The sequence below is a fragment of the Mixophyes fleayi genome, chromosome 2, assembly GCF_038048845.1.
Source record: "Mixophyes fleayi isolate aMixFle1 chromosome 2, aMixFle1.hap1, whole genome shotgun sequence".
NCBI classification, from domain to species: domain Eukaryota; kingdom Metazoa; phylum Chordata; class Amphibia; order Anura; family Limnodynastidae; genus Mixophyes; species Mixophyes fleayi.
The window spans coordinates 170,867,410-170,892,881 of record NC_134403.1 but is presented as its reverse complement, the minus strand read 5'-3'; the positions used below and the strand labels follow the sequence as shown (position 1 = coordinate 170,892,881).

Here is a 25,472-nt window from a genome sequence, read left to right as displayed (position 1 = left end):
TCCCTTCCAGACTTACCCGGGTCTTCCCTAGATTACCTGTTCATCGTTCTACTTTCTGGACTTGTAGGCTTTTGTTATTGACAGATGTCTTAATGAAGCTGACTTTTGAAAGAACCCAGATATTTTTTTTGTCTTGATCCCTCTATTTTCTTGCTGTAGCCATGGGAATACTAAAAAAGTAGAGTACAATGTGTCTAACAAAAGTGCTCGATATCAGAGAAAATCTTTGGGGTGGGGAAGGGTTTCTGCTTAAAGTGACTCATTGACTATATTTGCCAACATTGGAGATTACCCCTGAGGGAGATCTCCAAACTTAAGCTGGGTACACACTACACATTTTTCATCCAATAATCGGCTAAATCAGCCGACATACGACCGCTCGTTCAAAAGTCGGGTCAGTGTGTGCAGTGACATGATGGTCGAAAGTCTGCCCAAATGAACGATTATCGCCTCATTTGGTTGGTCGTACCGTTTAATATTTTCGTTCCAATCTCATTTCCGCTGTGTAGTGTGTATAAACTTCCGACCGATCCACAACAGTGAGTATGAAATTACAGTCATTGCTCACGACAACATGGCTGTAAAAAGTTGCTAAAGGGACGTCCGCTCTTCCATTTATCATCCTAAACAAGGCTAGTGTGTATGCAGTCCATGGACCGAGCGATCGGAACATCGATCGCATGTAAAATCGCTCGGCATAAAAAGTTGGTTGAAATTTCTGTAGTGTGTACCCAGCTTTAGCTGTGTCTTGGGGGCGTGGCCACACAAATCATGTCGTTAGGCCATGCCCATGCTATACAATACCAATTTCGGCCTATTATAGCAGGGGGCTGGGTCAGGATGATGCAATTAACCCCACCCCTTCACCAACGAAGCGGGCAGGATTCAGGGAGAGCTCCCAAAAATGTGCGAGTCTCCTGGACATTCCGAGAGAGTCGACTACTATGTCTTTGACTTCCCCACTGGTATAAGGTCTGTTTTCAGACAATGTATATCAAGTGGAAAAGCAAAAGAGCTTAAAATTAAATACCGCTAGGGAAATAAAATTAAAAGCCATTTAAGCAAAATCAAAATGTTGCTCAAAAGGAACAATATTTTAAACACAAAATAAAATAAAATGTTGAACGCCAATTATTTCACATTCCACCTTTTAAATGTATCCATTTATTTAAATTACAACTCACCACAAACCTTCAATGATATGGCAGTTTACTTAAATAAAGTAATTGATAACACTTGTTGTGCATACATCATTTTTCAGGAAAAAAAAATGATCAAAAAGCAGCATTACAGACGCATCAATGCCTTATAAATAGGTTGCCTGTAGAATTAACTTTGTTGTGATGATATGGCAAAATAAAAAAACCCTGTGGTAAATCTGGTTGATCTTTGCGTTGTACAGTATGACAGGTGAATAACAGCGATATGCTTTTTCACGAAAGAAAGTTAGCAGAAACAACACACGGACCTTCCATAAACCAAAATTCATATAATAATACAATCTTAAATAAGTACAAGAGTCTCCTTTAGGTGTTAGGAAATCTCTCTAGTGACAAGGCAAAGGTAAGCATTGATGTTAGACAACAGTAGTAACTATGAGGCACAAAAGTGGAACTATATTGAGGACTCTTTTTTTTAAGTTTTAAATAAAATAACAAATGATATACATTAAAGGGTCATAACACATAAAGCAAGTGCCTTATATAAAAAGAAGCTACAAGCAACTGAAAAGAAGTCTGCTGGGCAGAGTGAGAAAATATCTTGCCCTACACTCAAATGTGGGGGATATTCATTGTAGGGCGATAAGCCCTGTGCTTGGCGAAAACGGGCGTTTTCACAGGTGATGGTGTGCACCCTATACATCAGGGGGGACACCACTGGTGATAGCACTACTATCACCCACCGGGTTTCAATGCCAATAGCTTATGCATGCAAAGTATGGGGAAGACTATTTAACAAGCATTGTGGCGGTACATGTACATGCTTGTTCTGGTATTGCCGTCTCAGGATGGCAATAACAGAGCATAATGAATGCAAAAAGTGTTTTATTACTATTCCAATTGTGAGCATCTACTTGTAACTATTTTTTATCTTGTCAAGTGGAGTCGAGTCTGGGTGTCCAGTTGAACCGAACATGCATGCTTATATCCCCTAGGAGGAGTGTGGCGAAGCACTAGGTTAACCCAAACACTCTGGGTCAGCATCATGGAGGCAGCGTAATATCACTTGTCTGCTTCTGCCAGATTGAAATGATACATTATGGTGAGAACAGGTTTTTTTCGCTTTGGGAAGACTGTTATCGCTTTGCAGTTCATCATTAGTAGGATCTGGCATACCCAGCGTATAGAATACATGGCTAGTAAATTTCACCAAGGTTTGGCCTAAGTTGGTATTTTTTCAATCACGCTATCCTTTTACCAAAGATCAAGCCTCTCCTCAATCTTTGTTTTTTTTCTTCCTTATGTCTCTTTGATTTCTCTTTGATGCTTTCACCACTCTGTTCCCCTCACCCCCTTCTCCCTTTCCTAATTACCCCTTTTATAATCAAGTTTTTTTTTTTAGATGATCCTAATAAGTTGTGTTATTCTCTTGTCTGATGACTTGTTTTTCTTACTTTATACTACTGTTATTATGCTTGTAATGTTTTGTCCCTTAACAAAACAAAAATCAAATTCAGTTACTGACACTTCTTAAATATGCCCCATAACCAGTGGCGCACGCAGGGGGGTTTCTGGGTCTCCAGAACCGCCCCTCCGCTAACTAAGTGCCCACCATAGCGGCACTATGCTATACAGCAGCCGCGGCGCTGTCAAAGAAGCGTCTGCGGTGGACCTATATTATCAGTAGATGGATGTGCTGATGCCAATATATTATTGAGGGCAGGGCTGCATTTGAAGGGGCAGTCTCATATGGATGGATAGGATTTTGGATATGATTTTGTTTAGTAGTTTATCAGCCGTATTAACATAAATATCTTTCAAAGAAAATCTAATGTCCATGAATCTGCCAATGCAAGTTTACTATTGGTGCCATTTTCTCCTTTATTTCTCCCTCAGTCTATCTTTCTCCTTAAGTCTCTGTCAGACTCCTTCCCTGTCTCAATTCTTCTCCGTGCTGAATCTGTTTCTTTTCACAGAGGTGCGAGCAAAAATGAGCGGAGATTTCTCTGCCAGAATATTCCGTAGTGCGAGCAGCAGGAGTTTGCCCTGAACTGAATCCGCAACCTTATGTCCAGAAAGAAAGTAATTGGGTTTAACATAAGTATTGCATACATAGTAATCTGAAGTTCAAACTGAGCCAGACTACAGTATCCAATTAAGTGATTCACACTGATTAGTGCTCAAAAGACCCCAAGTAGGATAAGTTAGCACATTTCATCAAAAGCTTGGAAGCAATGTTTGCCTATATCAGCATCATTTCCTAATACCCCAGGGCACATATAAGGTGTTATGTTAAATAGGGGAAGGGTGGGAAGCAGATGCACAAATAGACCTGCCTGAGGTCACAGGAGAGAATTTCAATCACCAGTGCTTGATGAAAAGGCAGAATCTGACACCTCTTGGGTCTATTTGTTATGGTACATATTAAGAATGTGGAACACCAGAAAATATAATATGCATAGTTCATCATATGAAATACAACAAAGAACTATGTGTCAGATGTCTGGGGTGACAAAAAAAAGTTTCTTTGCAAGTGTGACATATAGAATTCATTTCACAGGTAACCTATTATGTAAATCTAATTTCTTCAAGAGGAAACCACAGTAAAACCAACAGGTAACATAACAGCAAGAAACTAAATAGAAGACTCACTTTTGCCAACATGAGCATCTAAGTTTTAGCAGTCCGGTTCGTGGCTCTCCAAGGAGAATTTACCTGGGGAAAGGATATTTCATATATGGGGCAGCAGGGTGGCTCAGTGGTTAGCTCTTCTGCCTCACAGCACTGGGGTCATGAGTTTGATTCCCGACCATGGCCTTATCTGTGAGGAGTTTGTATGTTCTCCCTGTGTTTGCGTGGGTTTCCTCCCACAGTCCAAAAACATACTGGTAGGCTAATTGGCTGCTATCAAAATTGACCCTAGTCGCTCTCTCTCTGTGTGCGTGTTAGGGAATTTAGACTGTAGGACCCAATGGGGCAGGGACTGATGTGAAGGAGTTCTCTGTACAGCGCTGCGGAAACAGTGGCGCTATATAACTAAATAAATGATGATGATGATGATGATGATATGTTCCCTCTGAAACATGACAGTTAAGTTAAAAAAAAAAAAAAAGTATATATATTAACGATGAGCGGGCTTGGATTATCGCAATCCGAGCCCACCCGAACAGTGCGGATCCGAGGGCGATCCGAGCACTGTTCGGGTATTTCCGGCGGAGAGAAACAATGAAAACGAGGCTCTGACTCCAAATCCCGCCGTCGGATCTCGCGATACTCGGATTCTATAAATTCCCCGCTTGCCGCCGCCATCTTCAGTCGGGCATTGATCAGGGTAGCGTGAGGTTGGGTTTTTAGTGGTGCTGTGTCCTTCTCCTCTGTCCTGCCGAGTCCATGGTGCTTTGTCCTGTGCTCTGTCCTGCCGAGTCCAGTGGTGCTGTGTCCTGTGCTCTGTCCTGCCGAGTCCAGTGGTGCTGTGTCCTGTGCTCTGTCCTGCCGAGTCCAGTGGTGCTTTGTCCAGTGCTCTGTCCTGCCGAGTCCAGTGGTGCTTTGTCCAGTGCTCTGTCCTGCCGAGTCCAGTGGTGCTTTGTCCAGTGCTCTGTCCTGCCGAGTCCAGTGGTGCTTTGTCCAGTGCTCTGTCCTGCCGAGTCCAGTGGTACTTTGTCCAGTGCTCTGTCCTGCCGAGTCCAGTGGTGCGGTGTCCTGTGCTCTGTCCTGCCAAGTCCATTGTTATAAAAAAAAAAAAAAAAAAAAGTATAAAAAAAATTCTACTGCAATATTTAACTACGTTCACTGTTCCTGCAGTCCAGAAATATTAGTACTGCAATATTTAACTATGTTCACTGTTCCTGCAGTCCAGAAATATTAGTACTGCAATATTTAACTACGTTCACTGTTCCTGCAGTATAAAGGAATTTGTACTGCTGTATAACTCCAGTCCAGTGGTACTGTCCTGTGCCGCATATAATTTTTAAAGCCTTTGCCGGGTGTGTGTGGCTTAGGGGTACGCTCTCTTCTGCTGCATATAATGGAGTACAAAAATTTGGAGGATAAAGTAGGGAAAGATCAAGAACCACTTCCTCCTAATGCTGAAGCTGCTGCCACTAGTCATGACATAGACGATGAAATGCCATCAACGTCATCTGCCAAGGCCGATGCCCAATCTCCTAGTAGAGGGCGACATCTTGTCTCAGTAGAGCCAGTTTAGTTTGTACAGGGAGAGATGAATAGCTTTTTTTGTGTGGGGGCCCAAACAAACCAATCATTTCAGCCACAGTTTTGTAGGCCCTGTCGCTGAAATGATTGGTTTGTTAAAGTGCGCATGTCCTATTTCACCAACATAAGGGTGGGTGGGAGGGCCCAAGGACAATTCCATCTTGCAACTCTTTTTTTGGCATTATGTGCTTTTTGGGGCCTAGCTTTTAAAACTGCCATCCTGTCTGCCAAAGCAGTTCCACTCCTAGATGGGCCACGTGTTTGTGCCGCCCACTTGTGTCGCTTAGCTTAGACATCCAGCTACCTCGGTGCAACCTTTTGGCCTAAAAACAATATTGTGAGGTGTGAGGTGTTCCGAATAGACTGGAAATGAATGTTATTGAGGTTAATAATAGTGTAGGAGTGAAAAAAAAAAAAAAAATATGGATACCCAAAACTCGGCAAGTGTAGTCCGGCAGAGGGGTGGGAAGGGGCGGGGTGCGAACAAACGCGTCATTTTGGCACCGCCCCCGCGCCAAAATGGCATTCACGTCTCGCGGGGGGGGGGGGGGGGGGCGCAAAATGACGCGATTCACAGCGAATCGCGTCATTTAGGCTAGGCAGTAGCGGGAGACTTGCCTCCTCTCCCGGGAGTCCACAAGACCGACCCGAATTACGGGAGTTGGCAAGTATGGAACTTTGCGGCTTCTATGCATGCAACCAGAATAGTGCTGTAAATGTGCTGTTCTGCTGCTGCCTTAAAGCTAGGTAAACACTACAGGTTTTTCACCCTATAATCGTGCCCATCACATAATAAATGACTGTTAGGTTCGATATCACATTAGTGTGTACGCTCCCACGATCATGTTTTATCGTACCAAAACACATTGTATCATTTGATTTTATCACCGGAGTAAAAATATCTATAAATGGTGGAACAATGTCGTTCCAATTCTGCAGTGTGGATGCACTCACGACCAGCAGTGTAGGCAGATCTCCATAGAGTTTACAGAAACACAATCTTTTCAGCCGATCCTTATGACAGAAGAAGCAAGATCTGAAGGTACATCATATAAAATTGTGTAAGTGTGTACATATGAATCAGCATACTGATCAGGACTTTCAGTCATTGGTAAAATCATTAACGATATCTAGCTTTAGATCAGATTTCAGTTTACATTGACATGGTTAGTCAGTGTGAACAATCATTAATAGTTATATGCAAAGAAAGAAAAAACCTTTTGCCTACTAGTGACCATGTGTGACCATGTGTCACACTATAAAGTAGAAAGCAAAACAAAACTATTTTTCATGTGCATTTACCATATACATGCAGTTACCTACACTCCACTAGAAAAGCAAAGAAGATGGACAAGTCGAGCTGCATAGCAATTTTCAAACACACCACTTCCCAACGCCCTTCAAAACTATCTATAAATGCTGTGACTACTCCTCCCTCCACTCCAATAAGACAGGTGAATAAAGAAGTACAACTATATAGTTGTAGTCTGCCTTTGCTTTTAGTATCCTAAACAAACAGGCACTTTTTCTATCATGGTTTTGTTTGCTGCCTTTACAGCAGTAGATAACAAAATACAATGTGCAAACATCATGCTTATGGTGCAGTACACACTCCAGTACGTCCAAAATAAAAGTTGTAATGCTCTAAAGGCACCCAAGTCCAAACACTCAGCTACTCCTTACAGTGCTTTGCTCAGGTGATAACGTCTGTCACATATATGTGTGCGGTACACCCAAAAAGTTGTGCTTATTTATGTTTTTTGATAGTTCAGAAAAAAAAATATTTAAAAAAAAAAAAAAAATGTGTTTGTTTTTCTTCAATCTTCCCAGTACAATGCTGCTTTTCTCTGTTTACCAGCCGTATGAAATCCTATTACAGTAATCCCCAACGAACGGCTGTGTTTTAATGGGATAGACAGCTAAACTATGAAACCATTCACTGCACCATCCGAGCAGCTTTAAACTGGTGATAAGAACAGTATTACCCTTATACTGGTGGGGATACGGAAAATCTATGTTAACACTAACAAAAGCCTCTTCCTCCTATCCTCCAAGAAGATGAACTATGAAAAGCACAGCTGTTCTCCTTTTGCACATAATCTGTGGACTATCAGCAATCCTGCACAATTTTGCTTTTTCAGCACAGAAAGAAAAACTTTGGACAATGAACACAACTTTTGCAACTGAAAACGAACACGGTGTGCAACAACTTTTCAGGAACCTACAAGTATACTATATATATATATTATATATATATATATATATATATATATATATATATATATACATACATACATACACCATCACAAATATCAGAAATGTATAGTTTATTAAGCCACATTCTATGGCAAGCCTTTAGATGCCATAAACGTAATTTGTAAGATATACAACCACACACATTATTATTTTTTACTAAATAATGTGTTTCAATTGTACAGCTATGCTATTTTTTATTTTTTATAAATCCCTTTTTACCTTGGAATTTTTTTAATTTAGAAAACGTGGTATGTAAATTTTAGATATTTTATGGCTGACATTACCTACAGAAGGTTTGGTTGGCTTATATATAGAAACTGACATGATTATCCCATTCTCCGTTAGGTCACACCACAAATGCACACTCACTAAACAATACAAATAAAGTATGTAGGAAGTTTCACAGTAAAGTATTGTGAGGAGTTGAGGGATTTCAGAATTTTGAATCCGAAAACTTGGACAGTCATAAAACATTCTCAGTCTATAATTAACATCCTATGCTTCCATTGCAGTAAAAAGGGTGTAGGACTCCATGCTCAGTTATGTTAACTCGTTAATTTAGACACATATGTAGGAAACTAAGGGGTATATTTTCTAAACTGCGGTTTTGAAAAAGTGGGGATGTTGCCTATAGCAACCAATCAGATTCTAGAAGTCATTTTGTAGAATGTACTAAATAAATGATTACTAGAATCTGATAGGTTGCTATAGGCAACATCTCCACTTTTTCAAACCTGCAGTTAAGTAAATATACCCCCAAGTATTCTGAGATAATTTTCAGTAGTGAAAATTGTGACAATATGGCTAAATAGACAAATGAGATATTATGATAAATAAAGAATGCTACGTATACGAGAGCACATTTTCATCAAGAATTTTGATTTATATGCAGTCTATTCTGCATTGTGACATACTTCACTGCCTCATTGCTTTGGAGGGGCTATTTATTAATAACTGATGATAAAGCTGATTTTCCATCGTCGCTTATTGCAGTGATAGAAAATCACCTATCACAGTCAATTATCAGTTGAGCAACGTTGGCTTTAAAAAAGGGTTACCTTTTTTTTTTGCCAGGCTAGACTGTGGCAATAGGCGCATGCATGACCTTACTAACATGCGCAGTGCAATCTCAAAGCTCAGAACTTGGTTTTAAATTCAACTTAGTAACTCAATAACAATAATTGTAAAAAAAATAAAAATTGATAATAATGTTTTACATTTATTTTACAATGGGTAGCACTGGCACCTCACAGCGCTGATGTCATGAGTTTGATTAGGACCCTGTCTGTGTGGTGTTTGTATGTTCTTCACATAGTTGTGTTTGCTCACACAGTCCAAGAGCATACTGGGAGTTTAATAGGCTTCTGACAAAAATTGATCTAGCTTTTATTTATAGGTAAATTAGATTGTAAGCTCCAGTGACTAATATGATTGGCTACATATTATCTGTACAGCATTGCGTAATGTGATTGATACATAAAGAAACAATAATAAATTCAAAATATTGACCATTAAAAAAAGAATAAAGCATTTCTTCAATGATTTGCTTCTGTTATCGCAAATCTTGCCTCCAGTGTTAACCCATGCTGGCCCCACTGTTATAACCAGCGGTGACCCCTAGATATATATATATAAGCTATTAGCCCTTTAATAGACTCCTAAGTGCTTGCTCAAATGAGTGTATCTGTTGTGTTTAATTGCATAGCAGGCGATATACGGCCTGTATGTCTCATCGGCTAGATACACGTAAACACACATTTGTGGGCAGATTTGAATCAGCCTGCCATTTGGCAATATGTAGCCTGCATACATGATCAGATGTGGTCATTGTAAGACCTCATTCACTGCCCCTCTCTAAATTCCAGGGGCAATCCCAGGTATGTCCCAGGAAACGTCCCTGTTTTTCAGAATTGCCCACATTGCTTTCTTAAGCATGTTCTCACCATTTTATTTTATTCTCTGGCTTCATAAATTAATATTGCAGTAGTATGCAAAGAAAAAAAAAAAAAAAAAAAAGTACATTAATACCACATTCAGTAAACATGACATGATGGCAACTATAGTGATCCAAGGGTCACAGAAAGAGTATCGCTCATAACCTGTGTGGCTGCTCTGGGTCAGTGTCCCTGAGAAATAGTTGACAACTATGTAAATACAATCATATGTAAAGGGGTAGGAATGCCCCATTCATTAATGGCTCAAAAGTGACAATTTGGGTTCCCATACATCTGAAGGATCCCATTTGCTGATGGGAAGTGGGGAAACACAATGAATGAAAACAGTTCTTCTAGGCTGCTCTCATAATAGCTCATGTACTGATAGAGAACTCAGTGTATTTTTATCATGGCAGTCCTGGGATTTTGTTTAATCTTTTCCTCCAACAATAGTCATCTTATTAGCAGAATGAGTAAAAAGGACTGTAACAGAGAGCATTACAGCTGCAATTAGAAGAGCCATCCTTTGATCATATGAAATGTCACCATTAGTGGCCATAACAGTTTATTCATTTGGCACGGACAGTGTTTATGTGCCATTTCTCGAAGAGCATGAAAGCTTCTGTGGACACGTACAGTCCCATAATATAAGAAGCCAGCAGCTTCCTCTTGCACATTTCCTGATTTGTTTCACATTGATTTTCCTGGAAGTCTGGGCATGCCTGGCACTGAAAGAGTTAATAGACAGAAGCATGAACTCCTTTTGGTACTTAAATGCTACATTTTAGCACTGTTTTCACAGCATGGAACACCTGTCCAAAGTGGGATTATTGATCCGTTGTTATTTGTGATGTGACCCTAAAGCCAAACATATCGGACAAATATTGTAAATATCTTAACAGCATTAGGGCTTGTACACACAGGTGTTAAAAAAAACAAAAAAAATTTAGCTCCAGGTCACAACATTCTGCACTGGGGTTTTTTTTTCCAACCCTCTCCTCAAATACCAACATCAGGTCATGTCCCTCTGTGAGAACAGGTGTCATCATTATTGACAGTCAATGAAATGAAGTCACCTGTGGAGGATTAAAGTAGCAAAGGTCATCGGTACTCCACAAGAGGGTGACATTTCTTAAGACTGGTATGCAGATAAATCACAATATTTTTTTTATAAAATGTCCCCAACTTGCACGTTTCCTACAACAGGTCTGTTGTATGAAAGTTGTATAACCTGAGCCTTTTTTTTTTTCCTTTAAAAACACACAGTACTAAGGCCATCCCAATGATATTGTGCCTGAAAACAAAGGGAGGCATGTCATATGTATTGCAGAAATCCCCAGAGCATCCAGGGCTTACAAATGTCATGCACAAGGAGCCCTGGGAACTTTTCACCCCAAAACCTCACCACAGTAATTTACAGCCCCTGGTGTATTCAGAGTGCTTAATGCCTCCCATTGGCAGTTTAATACACCGACAACATCTCTATGCGAGAGGTTCCCACCTATGTTAAGACCACCATGACTGGAAATTATTTTGGATTCATACCAGCTTCAAAAATATGTCTCCACGATTTGTACTGCTGTAGCAAAACCAAAAACGCCCAGTCTAGTCTGTATCAACTACTTACAGTGACTGATCTGTGGCTGCCAAACACTGGGAGCCCGAGTCATTAAGGAGAGCAAGGCAAAAAAAAGGAGTAAAATTTGTCCTGGACAAACCATGTTACAATGCAAGGGGTGCAAATTAGTTTATAGCACATAAGGAAAACACTGGCTGCTTTTTCATGTAGCACACTAATATTTGATAGCTCTCATCTCGCTCCCCTTCGCTCCGTACTCAATGCTGCCGCTCGGCTCATTTTCCTTTCTCGCCGCTCCTCTTCTGTCTTCCCCCTCTACCAATCCCTCCACTGGCTCCCCATCCCCTACAGAATAGTGTTCAAGCTCCTCACCTTTACTTTCAAGGCCCTCTCCAAGTCCAGTGCTCCCTACATCTCCAACCTAATCTCCATTCACGCTCCATCCCGCCCTCTGCGTTCGGCTAATGACCGCCGCCTTTCTTCCCCTGGTTACCTCCTCCCATTCTCGCATCCAAGACTTCTCCCGCGCTGCCCCCGCTCCTTCGGAACTTCCCCCAACTTGTCCAGCTTCAAACGGGCCTTAAAAACCCACCTCTTCCTTAAAGCCCTCCAGTCCGCCACCTAATTGACCTCCTCCTAGTCTCCCCCTACCCCCCTCCCACTCCTGTCCCCCTCTTACCTCCCTCCTTTTCATTCTCCTCTCCCCCCCTCTCCGTCTCTGCCTCTGTTCTCCCCTTTCCCTCCTCCTACCATTGCGTCTCTGTCCGTCCTACCCTCCCCTTAGATTGTACGCTCCTTCGAGCAGGGCCTCCTCTCCTTCTGTTCTCCACCACCTTAACTCTGCTCTCCAGCTCCTGGTCTCTTCCGTGAGGTCCTCCTGCCCTTCTAGCCCTCTCTCTACCCCGCTGGGGGCTTTCACCTCTCATCTAGCTGTACTTTGAGCTTCTGAGTTACTGTGCTTCTTGTTAACTGTACCGTGCTGTCTCATCCTGTATCGTGTTTCTGTCTGTCCCTGTATGGCGCTACGGACACCTAGTAGCGCCCTATAAATAAAAATTAATAATAATAATAGCTTTATTTTTACACTGAAATTTAAAGTTGATCTAGGCCATGCCCTATCCCAACTATAAATCTGTCCCCGCATTTTAAAGTTACCTCCCCCTCTAATGCAACATGGTTTTGCCAAGATGCAAAGTTACTCCTTTTCTTTGCTTTGCTCTCCTTAAATGACTCTGCATCTGCAAAGCTCTGACTGGCATTTGGGGAAAGAGAGGGCTATCTAAAATCAATGGCTAAATCAATATAAAGCTCGACTTGCAACAAAAGCAAAGTATTCAGAAGTAGTGCTTTCATTGAATTATTATCATTGATCAAAAAAAAATAAAAAATGAAGGAGGTTGTGTAATGTAGAATAAATGATACAATAATATCCATTTACCCTGTGGGAGCAATGGTCATTATTAGTTGTGTGTTACCATACCACATGTTACTGGACAGGTGCCAAAACTTGCCCCAAGGACTCAATACAAACCGGAGGCTAATCTTTCTACACCACTGTAGTAATTTCCTGAAACTTAATTTCAGCAGCACCAAACTGAACCCCAAAATAATCCCTGGGATGAGCTAATCTGATCAATGACATTTACTGGTGAGCTCAGTCGGACTGAGTTAAATCATATGAAAGTACAGTGGGAAATCAGTCAGGAACAAATTGTGTATTGCTTTGTTCAGCAGCCACTACAGCAAACATGTCAGGGGCAGTGATCAATAATACACACAGACTGCAAAATAATAATGGTTTTCCTACATCATGTGTTCCTTTCACTACCCTTTAGCTCAACCCCATATATTTAAAAGATTTGTTCATACAATCAGTGGAATGAGCCAGAAATGCATACAGTAACATTACTGCCTATACAGCAAGCTCCAGATGTACAAACTTGGCTTGATTTAGAGTGCAGAGGAATAACCAAGGATGAAAGGACTTAAGATAACTATCTTGGAAGGTTCAGTACAACAGTTGGTTAACAGCGCACTATATCCTATTTTATTTAACAGTCATCATTTATGACTGCTAAATGGCAACAAACAAAACCAGACTCAGAAGAGAAGTAGTGTGAGAAACTTAAGCAGAAACAAATGCTACATAACAGGCCATGATATATAGAAATTCTCCAGTGAAACCAGGTTCAGTTAAATAAGGTGGAAATGAAAGTATAAATATATTCCACATGAAACTTGTTTTGCAAAGAGTTCAAGATTAAGGACTCTCCTGAAATGTCCGGGAGACTCTCCAATTCTGCGTAGGTCTCCTGGACTCCCGGGAGAGCAGATAATTCTACTGAATCCTGCCCACTTCCTAGCGAAGTAGCAGGCAGGATGTAAGCTTTCACTACGTAATTTGCGGGAAATCGCTTAATTTTGGCCCCGTCCCGTGACAAAATATCTACTACTAGATGAGGGCGGGGCCTAAATGACGCAATTGGAACCGCTAAGCCCCCTCCCTCCAACCACGTCCCCCTCTGGGATCTCCCAGAATTAAAAAACTAAAAGTTGGCAAGTATGAGTTAGTGTTAGGTTTAAAGTAATGTGTACGCTGAACCGAACCGCAAAAACAAATGTAACTTTATTTTACACAGCAGATTCAGCCTCTTGTCGCTTTGCAAGTGTGTGTGAGAGCACCTCCCCCTCCAGCCTAGCCATTAGCTGATTACATTGATGACATCACATTACAGAACTTCAATTTAGGTTTGACCACATGCAGTATTCTATAAATGTAGTGGTCCCACCTAGGTGAAGTAAGAGGTACACCTGCCTGAACAAATCTTTAATACCAAGTAACATGTATTTTACCTTTAGCTTCCTTTTATACATTCAATGACTTGGCAATATGCATTTGCATACGTTTGGTTGTTAGAATAAGAGAACTGGGAATGATGACCATACATCAGGGAAGAAATCATATGCATGTGTTACTACAACATAGAGTTAGTATATTGCTCAAAACATAGTTAATAACCAAAACTGACAGGGACACAGAAAATATTTTTAACAAAATCTGAATGCATTATGTGAATTTACTCGCCTTGCATTATGGACTTGATTGTCACTGGCTCCTTGTATTTGATAACGAACATCTGACAAAAGTACATTTGTAGTGTTTTGCTTTGTGTGTTCTTCTGCTATTTGTGACTCTTTTAGAGACAGTTCTGGAGGATGCAGTAAACAGCAGCTCTGCACAGGTAAGATTGCAGGAGAGTAATATAGAGTATTTGCAGTGAAAAGCAATTTAATCCTAAATTACTGAGTTTACAGAACTGGCAAAGCAATAAAATCAATGCACTGCCTTACAAAAACTTAGTGGTGAGACTCCTATATTACTAAGTAATTCCACTATTTCAGCTTTTCAGTATGTACTTTACTCATCTTATTAACATACTAAAAATAAAACAACTTCACCAAGGATTTTTAACATTGCCCCAACCCTATTCCAGATGCGGAGTCACTTAGGAGAGCAAAGCAAAAAGTAGGAGTAACTTTGCACCTTGGCAAAACCATGTTGCATTGGAGGGGGAGGTAAATTTAAAATAAGGGTACGGATTTATAGTTGGGGTAGGGCATGTCCTAGATCAACTTTAAATTTCAGTGGAAATATAAAGCTATCAGGTATCTGTGTGCTACATGAGTAAACAGCCAATATTTTCCTTACATGAAAAAAATAAACTTATTTGCACCCCTTGCATTGTAACATGGTTTGTCCAGGATCTACTTTACCTCTCTCTCCTTAATAACCCAGGCCCGTTGTCTTTTCAACTTCCAATTCTCCGTAGACCTTTATTTACTGCAGCGTATTTTGTTTGCAAGTAACAGAAGTTTATTTGAAAAGACATGTGTATAACTTGAATTAATGTGTTGAATACCCAATCCGTTATAAACTTGTCCTCCCGTGGACCAGTCACCCTATTAAATGTCCTGCTGCTCTCTCACGGTCAGCATTAATATGATAGGGTTGGTCTGTGCAGAGTGTAATGACATCATTAGTGAAGTCAACAGTGCTCTGCACAAAGTTCCATCCCACATGGAGTAGTAAATGTGGGATTTGCTGTGAAGACCGGAGCCGCCCTCCACCGGACACCACAACAGTTAGGAACATGTGACAAGGTGAGAATGATGGGGGAACATATGTGACAAGGGAGTATGGAGATGGTATACTTTACATATAATGTGGGCCCCAAACACTATTCTTATACACAGGCCCACTAAATTCAGAAAACGCCCCTGTCTTGGTGTCCTCTGGTGTATAGAAATACTGTGGACTATGGATGCATGTTGGAAAGTCCTGTTTTCACCATTCATCCACAGTATTTCTATATCCATTATATATAAACTAGCTGCGGTGGAACTACATGTCCCAGCATGCCAAATCAATGTCAGTGGCGGTTATGGCAAACTGGGATATGCGGGTCAAAGGCTATCATGGCAAGGATATATGGAGCAGATTTTTTTTTTTTTTTTTTTTTTGATTTTTTTAACTGATTTATATACACTGAATATAGAATTACTGTGTTGGAAACATGCATCCACAACTCTATGTGCAGTATGTATAAGTTTACCACACCCACTTCAGCGTCCCACAATTTTTTAAACTGATCTTATTTTAACAGCAGGCGTTCTGGTACTAGCACACAATATAGCAAAGTATAGACAGGCAAGTCACAGGTGATTAAACACATTCCACACACAAAGAAGACATTCCTTTCTTATGATGTATATTCCCTTCTACCTGCTGACGTTCTAATGCGTACAGTCATTGCCGTCTGATTGCCAATTTCCTTTTGCTATTTAAGGAATGCCTAACTGTATAATGCAGAGGTAAAAGTTTTTATTTACATGCTTAAGTATGCATAAATAGCAGGTGCTTTCAAAATCTCTATCTCAACATGAGATTCCCCACATATAATTGAAACGGCTGTAAATGTCAGTATTACCCACAATGCATATATACTTTGTTTCCTTTTGAACTCCATATCAGCCATAACAAATATGTTAACTCACTAGTCAGCGGTGTAGAGACTCTATAAGAAACACCCATGATAGTGTGACTCCTCCTTCCACTAGTGTTTTTTTTTACCTGTCCCTTAACTGAGTAAGCAGTATGCAAGTATAATGTAGCAATTTGTTGTTTTTTCTATATTGGGGGCTTAACTTTTTTCCCAGTGATTCTGGAGGGTCCCTGCACTGTACCTCTTGGAGTGGGACAGGGTGACTCCCCAGGGGAAGCTAGTTGCTACAACAGTGTAGAAAATGCAGGGTCTGGCTGTTGGGCCTTCTCTTCGGCTGTGTGACATAACTTTCGCTTCAGAGGCCATAGGAGTGGCATCACTAACAGTTCAGACGTCATATCTCGGCCTGAGGCTTAAAACAGCACCCTGTCAGGAGTACTATCTGTAGAATATTCTGCTGCTCTGGAGCCTGAGCCTAAACCTAAGAAGCTGAAAAGCATCCATTCCATGTTTGCCTCTTACTGAGGGGTGCTTTCTACATCTTCTTTATTAATTAGGGTTCATGTATATTAGTCTTTTTCTGGACATTAGATTAGCATTGAAGGATCTTATTTATTTTATATATTTATTTTCCAAGCAATAAAGAGTATTTATTCTTGTATTAAACCTTTTGTGGCACCTTTGGAGCTCAGTGTTGTCCTGGATGTCTAATTCCTCTGAGCCTTTACAAGGTGTTTCTGGTAGCATTCATGGCTGCCTGACAAGTGGGAGGATTACATGCCCTATGGTGTAAGGAGCCCTTTCTGAATATCTATGTGGACAAGATGATGTTACAACTAAACCTACTTTCCAACCAAAGGTAGTTTCCACTTTTCATATAAATCAAGAGATCATACTTCCATATCTTTTCCCACAATCAACCAACGACAAGGAGGAAAGATTAAATACACTGTTGTCAGAGCAATTTCGGTTTACTTCTCCAGAACATGAGGTACAAGGAATACTAAGGGGTAGATTTACTAAACTGCAGGTTTGGAAAAGTGGAGATGTAGCCTATAACAACCAATCAGATGCTATCTATCATTATTTAGTACATTCTATATAACAGCTAGAATCTGATTGGTTGCTATAGGCAACATCTCCGCAGTTTAGTAAATATACCCCTAAGAGTGCATTTTACAAGGACGGAGGCAACCTCCTGGGCACATAGGGCTCAGCAGGCATCATTATTTGGATGCGACATCTTTTGCTGATGCTCAAGTTTGGAAGAATAATCCTTCCAGATGTAATTCAATAATAGTTTTTCACTCTGCGCTCCGTGTTGATTTTGCTTGAGGCCACCCCCCTTTTTCATGTATTACTTGTGGATGCCCCATTCATTTTGGCTACCATGGAGCCGATTAGGAAAGGAGAGAATTACTACCATTAATTTAATTTCCTTGAGACCTATGTTCCACTATGTATTGTTTATATTTTTCAGGAACAGCTTGGAAAGTTTCAAGCCAGGGATGGAGGAGTCACATTATATACCTCCTGTCTCTATGTCTCTACTCTAGGGAGTTAAACCATCCGTTATTGGTGCCATGGACTATCTCAAGGAAATGAAATTAACAGTAAAAATGCTCTCATGTTAGGAAGAACTTACTTTGCTCATGGAACAACATCTATCATCTAAAATAAATACTTGACAATTTTTGTAGCATATTAACATAAAAAAATGCTTCCATCATATTGTAAAGGAGAATCTATATTCACAGGCTTTATACACCCGATCAAGTGAAAGGCATCTCCAGCCATACAGTTGTTTAACATCTACAAACAGCTTCGGGACTTGGCTATACAAGTGATTTTTAAATCAGTTTGTAGTGTGATGATATCCTTCAATTGCGCCGTACTGAGATTGATTTTCAGGCGAATAATCTCCTCTATACAGGTTATAGGGATGAGCAAAAGGTTTACATCACTCTGGGCAGGATATGTTTATTGAAATAGAGAACACAGGAATGTTGTTTTTTTCCCTTTGACCAATTCATCTTTTAAAATTAATCACATAAAATAATTAACATCATCTTGAGGATTCCTCTTCATAACTCGGTAATAACAATCGTCCAAAATTACCGGCAGTTGGCAGTTTTCTTACTGGACCAGTGTGTTTTATAAAGAGACATTTACCAATTGTTTTTATGGGTAAAGTTAAATATTATTTGCATAAATACAATAAATGTGCCATAAAATACCATGTGTCTTTGAATATGTTTTCCATTACATGAGATGTTCAGTACGGACAGGATTATTGGGTAGAACCATTTCCTTGACTTCATCTTTGTACACATGTAGCTCCACCCATTCAGTGGCATTATATATTTGGCATGCCTTGGATTAGTTATCTACAAACCCAGGATTTGGAGAGGGCATCTCTCTGCCTTACCATATATCTGTAACTTCCATTACATATTGTGAATTATATTGTATATTATTATATATTATAGTGTATGGTATTACATTTTGTTTATGTTAGATTATAGCAATTGGGTCCAAAAGTAATGTAAAACTGGACCTGATGCATACACATGGGGGGGTATTCAATATCCCGCCTTGTTCTGAAGAAGGTGCGCATCATTTTCATTAGTGCGGTCATTATAATACAGATTTCTGCTCAGGGAGCTGCGAGAAAAAAAAAATCAGCATTGAAATTACCGAACTAACGGTAATGCTGTGCATCGATTACCGTAGTAGCAGCCCGCGTTACTCTTTAGAACAACGTGGGGAATTGAATCTCCCCATGGACTGACAGTCCATAGACAAATGATAAAAAAAAAATGTGCCTTATTTCATGCAGCAAAATCCCTGTATTGCTTAAGATGCATCTTATTTAATAAAAACGTGCAGTATTAAGGCAGAACTACTCATGTACAATACCAAAAATGATACACATTGCAATATAAAAATAGTAGTAGTAGTAATAGTAAAAGTGTAACATATATGCCCAATTAACAACTAGCAAATTAACTCATTTTCAATGCATTTCTTGGAAGATTCCCTAGGTGTACAATTATGATATTGTCAATGATGTCCTAAGGGAAAAGGGCAAAATTAATGTTGAGAAAGAAACATCATCAGCTTGTTTCTGTGGAAACCAACACAAGCAAAGACCATGTTCTCTGAAAACATACAGAAGAGTCAACTGTGTTTTGTTTTCTACATTTTACAGAATTATTACATTCACTTGCTGCCTATAGATCTGAATGTGGCGATGTATTTTTGGTTTTTACACTGCACGGAAGTGAGAAATTTGTGATTTTGTTTTATAATATAGAAATATGCTACAAGCTTCCACAATTTTGTTGCAATTTTCTATAATTTATTATTCTGCCAAATTATATAATTCCGTGGTTTTACATCATACTTGCCGACTTTCTCCCATTGCTTTCCGGGAGATTCAGTGGAGGAGGTGGGCGTGCGGGGGGCGGGGCTCCAAAATCGCGTCATTTTGGACCCGCCCCCCGTGACGCAATGACGCAAACGCGTCATTTTACAGTCAGGGGCGGGGCCAAATTCCGCGATTCCCGGAGAATCGCGGTATTGTGGCCCTATTTCTGTAAATGCGGGATTTTGCCATACTCCTCCGGGAGTCCGGGAGACTCCCCCAACATGCGGGAGTCTCCCGGACATTCCGGGAGAGTTGGCAAGTATGTTTTACATACGAGCATTCTGCAAACAGGTGTAAGTGTGTTGTTACTGTGATATAAATGATCATTTTCAAACATGACTGTTACTCTTCAAATTGAGATACTAACTAGATCATTCCTTGGAATTGTTAATACTCCTTTCCAGACAACGACCTCTACTCCTTACACTTTGGTGCATGGGGTATACCAATACACAGTATGTGAAAAGGAACCTCTTACCACACTCTCTAAAGGGGTGGATTGTGATTTAAAACTAGTGACAACTAAACATCCTACACATTGCTTCTCATATTAGAGGGCAAACTATGAACATGCCCCTTTGAATAATCAGAACTATATAAATATTCCTTATAGCACAGGAGTTCCAACAACATTTAAAATTCATTGTAAGAGTCAGGTCAATCACAGTGTATTGAACATAAAGAAGCCAATCAGTGAACATCAACAAATGGCACATGTATATAGAAGGAGCCTGCAGTCCCTCTTGCACCTGGATTGTTCAAGTAAAAAATGTCTGTGGATGCGATTTGGAACTTGTGACATAGGCTGCGAGTATCAGTGGCCTGGCCCTGACTATTCTTCACTTCTGTGCACATCAAGGTCATTTACAAATCCCAAAACAGCTCGAGCACAGTGCAAAATCACGTTTTGGTCCCACCATGCACCTAGATTTCTGTAAGTGCGCCTAGATATCCGCCAAGGAACATGAGAAAGCAGAGCAGGATGGCAATGTTTGTAGAGAAGTACAAATCTGCACAGGCCTAGGGGGAGAGTTGTGGAGAGTGTGGTCTTTCTTTGCAAGGTATGGATTAAGTGCACTAGTGACCAGTAAAAAACTGAGATTTCCAGAGTGAGATTACTGAAAGGAGAAAATAAGGTGAAGAGGGCACATATTTAGAGGCGTTACTTGTTGTGCAGAGGAGCACACGACCAGGGCCGTAACTAGGGCTGTGCGACCGCCCAGGGCACAAGGGGGGCGCAATTTAGGAATATTTTAGGTCCATTTGGTTAAAATTGAGGGCTAAGGGGGGCGGCATTTGTCTTTCTCGCCCCAGGCGCTAGAATTCTAAGTTACGGCTCTGCACACGACTACTTTCACTGTGCTAGACAACTTGAATTTGACACCAGCTCTGAGCTTTTGGTATTTGGGTCCTATCCTATGCTTTTTAATTTAATGGACGCACTTTGCACTTTTGAATACTGATCTAGGTACCCTCTGCACTGACAGACAATACACTGCAGGATACATCCAATACATATGTGGAATATTAAGTCCCAGCATAACGCACAGAAAAATAAAAAGTATTTAATTAATGTCAACTGTTATAGTGTTAATAACAAAACATAAAAAAGTTTTTCATATTTTCCTTAGGACACTGCTGTGTGCGCTCAAGCTTGGGACGCCCGTTCCCACTCTGCCCCTGAAATTGTAGGCTGTCGTAAGGGTACTTAAGGGGCGCAGAGAGAGCTGCTGCGCATGAGCCCGAGCATGCGCAGCAGCTCCGTTTCGGCAGCTCTGTATTATAAAGCAGCCGCGGCGCTGTCAATGAAGCGTCCACGGCACTTAGTTAGCGGAGGAGAGGGGTTTCTGGAGACCCAGCAACCCCCCCTGCATGCGCCTCTGTACTTTCAGCTTGAAGATGAATTGGATGTCCTTGTGCTAACTGGTGTCTAGTTCAGTTCTGGACATGCACAGAGATTTTACACAAAATACTGCATGTGCCGGCATTTACAATCCTTAATGAATCAGGCCCTGTGCACTCCGTAAATAACATCCTGTATTAGGCAACAGTTCAGAAGCATTGCCTGATTTGCATATTTTTTTTATTTACTCCTTAATTAGCCCTATATTGAGTCACGATTCATTAAGGTCCAATAGATTTGTGAAAGTTTTTTTTTTTTCAATCTAAAAATTTCCAATACCCATTGTCTCTGTACAAGACATTACCTATATAGGTGTTCAAATACCCCATGCAATACTTTGCTTGCTATTACTATCAAGTGGGTCAAAAGCTATTTTTTTCTGCATTTGTCATTAACGCCATTTGCTATCTAGGTGTCCAAATACCCAGGAAATACACTGACACTGACATCTCAACTACTGTGCTTTTTTTGTTGCACACTGACTGGCATAAAACACATTTCAGGTGCCATAGGAGCCATATGTAATGACACTCTGCTGTACTGTTTGGTTTGAAATCTCTGCTCATTTACGCTAAAAATTATCTACTGTAATAATAACTGTGCAGCGGGACCTCAAGCTGAATTTTAAAAATTTGTGTTAGTCACATTGGTTTTGGACGCTACAGTAGTGCTGTATTCTTGTACTAGTGGAGTATAAAATTGTGACTTAAGAGTGTATATATTATACCTATTTATTATATGAGAAAAAGTAAGACACCAGTGATCTATCTATGAGGGTTCATCATTACATGAAAGATGTAATCTTGAAATAAGTTGCAAACATATACATTACGAAACATTTACAGCATCTTCATGGTTTATCCGCATGGCTGTACAGCTAGATCAAAAACATGCAGCCACACATGACTTGAGAAACACAACATGCTATTACATCTTTGTGGTCTCTTCTCTAACTCACACCCATATCCCCTTGGGATGGGGCAGGGTCTCTCATCTGGGTTTACATATGGTCAAAAACCTTGAGATTTTATAAGTGCTCCAAGTATTGCATGTGGCTAAGATTGAAGGTTAGCCAACTGTACTGAAACATACAGTCCTCCACTGACAATTCCTAAAATACTTCTTGTGGTCTCTCACCTGCTGTGGGACACCTACAAATTACAGCACAGGTTTAAATAGAATTGTTAAATGGATTTGCAGCATCTTTTCAGATAAATCAGATTTCTTTAGATGTCCAAATGAAGGATCTGTTAAGCAGGTTATAAAATGGCAGAAGAAAATGAGACTGCACCTTGATGTACCCGATATTAACTGGAAAGTCCAGAAAGTATCAACAAACCTTATGCTACAAAATTCTGCTGAAAATGTTCTGTGGTCCTAAATGAACAAAATATGACATGAACCACTTTGGCCAACCTGATAAATTTGCAAACTTTCTCAGTTGAATTTCTACTTAGACCAGTGTTGGCTAACCTGTGACACTCCAGGTGTTGTAAAACTACAAGTCCCAGCATACTCTTTCAGTAATAAGCTGCTATATAGTGGCAAAGCATGCTGGGACTTGTAGTTTCACAACACCTGGAGTGTCACAGGTTAGCCAACACTGACTTAGACTGTGCACATACATGTGTGTGGCCATAAGATCGAAAAAAAAAACCCTCACTGTGAGATCAAGATTATCTGCATTTATTCTTGTACTATAAAGAGGCTGAAGTAAAATCCTGCAATGCTGCAAAAATCTATGTTCTTATGCTAGATTACACCAATAATCAGACAACCATTAAAACAATGTTATTATGGATAGGAATTTCTTAGGTGAGTTCAGGATCCAAGCTTACTGTTTTAATGCATAATATAATTGTGGATAAAGGATGATTATGTCCTTTTAAAAATAATGTTATAGCAATTGGTAAATGTTATGAAATTAGGGAGAGTATATGACCTTGAAGGGTCTTACATCCCAATTGTTGAATGTCTTACTGCTTCTGATAAGAAAACCAACACAATTGTCCTGAGCTAACAACTTCATCTGTGGGGTGACATTATAAACATATACAGAAATAAATAAAGAACAGAGCTGCATATTTTGCATAGAGCATTCTAAGACTCATTAGCAATCCCCAAAACAGTAATGTCAAGTGAACACAACATGGATCACATTTTTGCAATAAGCCAAAAATTCCCAAATATCCTAAACCTTAACTTTCTGTATGTATGGTTTACTGGTAATTCCTACTGAATGTGGGAACATTATAGGAAAACATGAGGGTACAGTATATTTGTGAGCTATTTTATTCCAGCACAGAAATATTCTGCCTATACATTGACCCATGTTTTTGTGTTAAGCTGGGTACACACAAGTGAAATCATACTCTAGATGCGATTTCTGAAATGATTTTACCAACGACAAAGCCCCGATGAGTGTGCCGATTCATGCGTAGACACCTACACAATTTACAGTCAGATTAGAGATCTTCATCTCATAACCATCTACTGAAAAGGTTGTGACTCCATAGAGTGTCTACAGATATACAGATGAACTATCGGCATAAATGTTGGACAAACGGTAGCGAGTGTGTACACACTTCCAATTTGCTCAAAATCGTTCCATCATTGATCATGATTTTTAGGAAGATTATAAAACCAAATCAAATGGTCTGATGTTTTTTAGTACAATAAAACACGGTAGTGGGAGCGTATACACTCATACAATAGTGGACCAAAGGGTCATTTGTTGTGTGGTCTGCAAGATAATTGCATAGGTGTGTACCCAGCTTTACATTTTCAATATTTATTAAATTATCACTGCCACTGTAGATACATATTGTACATAAGTGGAAGCATAGATGTAAAAATGGGATTATAATGCAAATTAGATAAAAAGTATGCTGTATATAATATGGAACGTTCCTGCCCAAACATCAGCAGGGTGGCTGCACTGCTCAGTGACATCTTAGGATGCAAGTCCTAGCCTGGGGAATAGCAGTAGCCACTAGATCATTCATCACCAGAAGTCATCTCTAACACAATAGCTTTTAAATGGGTTACACATTCCTTATGAAATATAGAAGACAAAGGCTTAATATCTTACCTGCTACCGTATACCTGTCCAGGTAGTTCAGCACGTTGCCCACACTTAGTATACCAGCTGCTGCCACCCTGGCTCTCCGCATATTGAAGGGTTTCTGGGGAAGGGTAGGTTTGCTAGTGGGGCTCTCCATCTCTGGGGACTTAATATCCAGAACGGTGGTAGCGGGGTTAATCCTTCCCGAGAGGGTCTCCACACCCCCTTCCTCCGCTCCCGGGAGGCAGTTCTGGCTGCTGTCACCCGTGCCTGGTCCATCACTCTCCAGACACATCATGAGCTGCTGCCCGGAGCTCCGCCAGTGATTCCGAGCAGCTGAATGTAAGAGACTCACGTTGCTTCTCTTTGCTCCTCCTCAGTGAATGAAACAAAGCTGCGAGAGTGTAAATAATCCAGGAGGATTCAGCTGCACATCTCCCGGTGCCTTATTTGACACTTGACAGCTCAGACTGGATGACGTCCTCCCCCTTCTACTACCCTTCTATACTGCAGAGAGAGGTGTGTGACTGTGTGTGTATGGGGTGGGGGGAGAGAGGGCACTCCAGGCTGAGGAAGCACCTCCCTGTTTTAGCAGTGCTAGAGAAGCCGACACCTGATTCTTAGTATTTGTTGATCTAGTAATACCATTATCAGGGACGTACTAAAAGGAATGACTGCTCCAGTCTGCTAGAAGGAATGTCAATTGACTATAATCAAAGCTAATTGAATATTTATGGATATTTTATAAAATCTTACACCTCTGAATTATATCTACCACACGCTTATTGCTAAGATATTTAGTCATGTTTTACACGTGGAATGACGGCCAAATACTATGGAATGACAGCTTCTTTATACACCATGTCAATGCAAAAATATCAGTAAAAGTTGCATATGTAAAGGATTTAGTGAGTGGGATTAGGGGATCTGG

The 25,472-nt window shown here is 40.4% G+C and overlaps 1 protein-coding gene across 4 annotated transcripts in view; it reads right to left on the bottom strand.

Moving 5' to 3' along the window:
- SPNS2 (SPNS lysolipid transporter 2, sphingosine-1-phosphate) overlaps positions 1 to 25,061 on the bottom strand; it is a 110,795-nt gene extending 85,734 nt beyond the window's left edge. For all 4 annotated transcript variants that reach the window (XR_012688014.1, XM_075194981.1, XM_075194982.1 and 1 more), the window contains exon 1: positions 24,569 to 25,061. Coding sequence is in view for 3 of the 4 variants with exons in the window: in XM_075194981.1 (XP_075051082.1) it covers positions 24,569 to 24,839 (271 nt within the window). In the remaining variant the exon portion in view is untranslated. The remainder of the gene's footprint in view (positions 1 to 24,568) is intronic.
- Between the last annotated feature and the right edge of the window lie 411 nt (positions 25,062 to 25,472).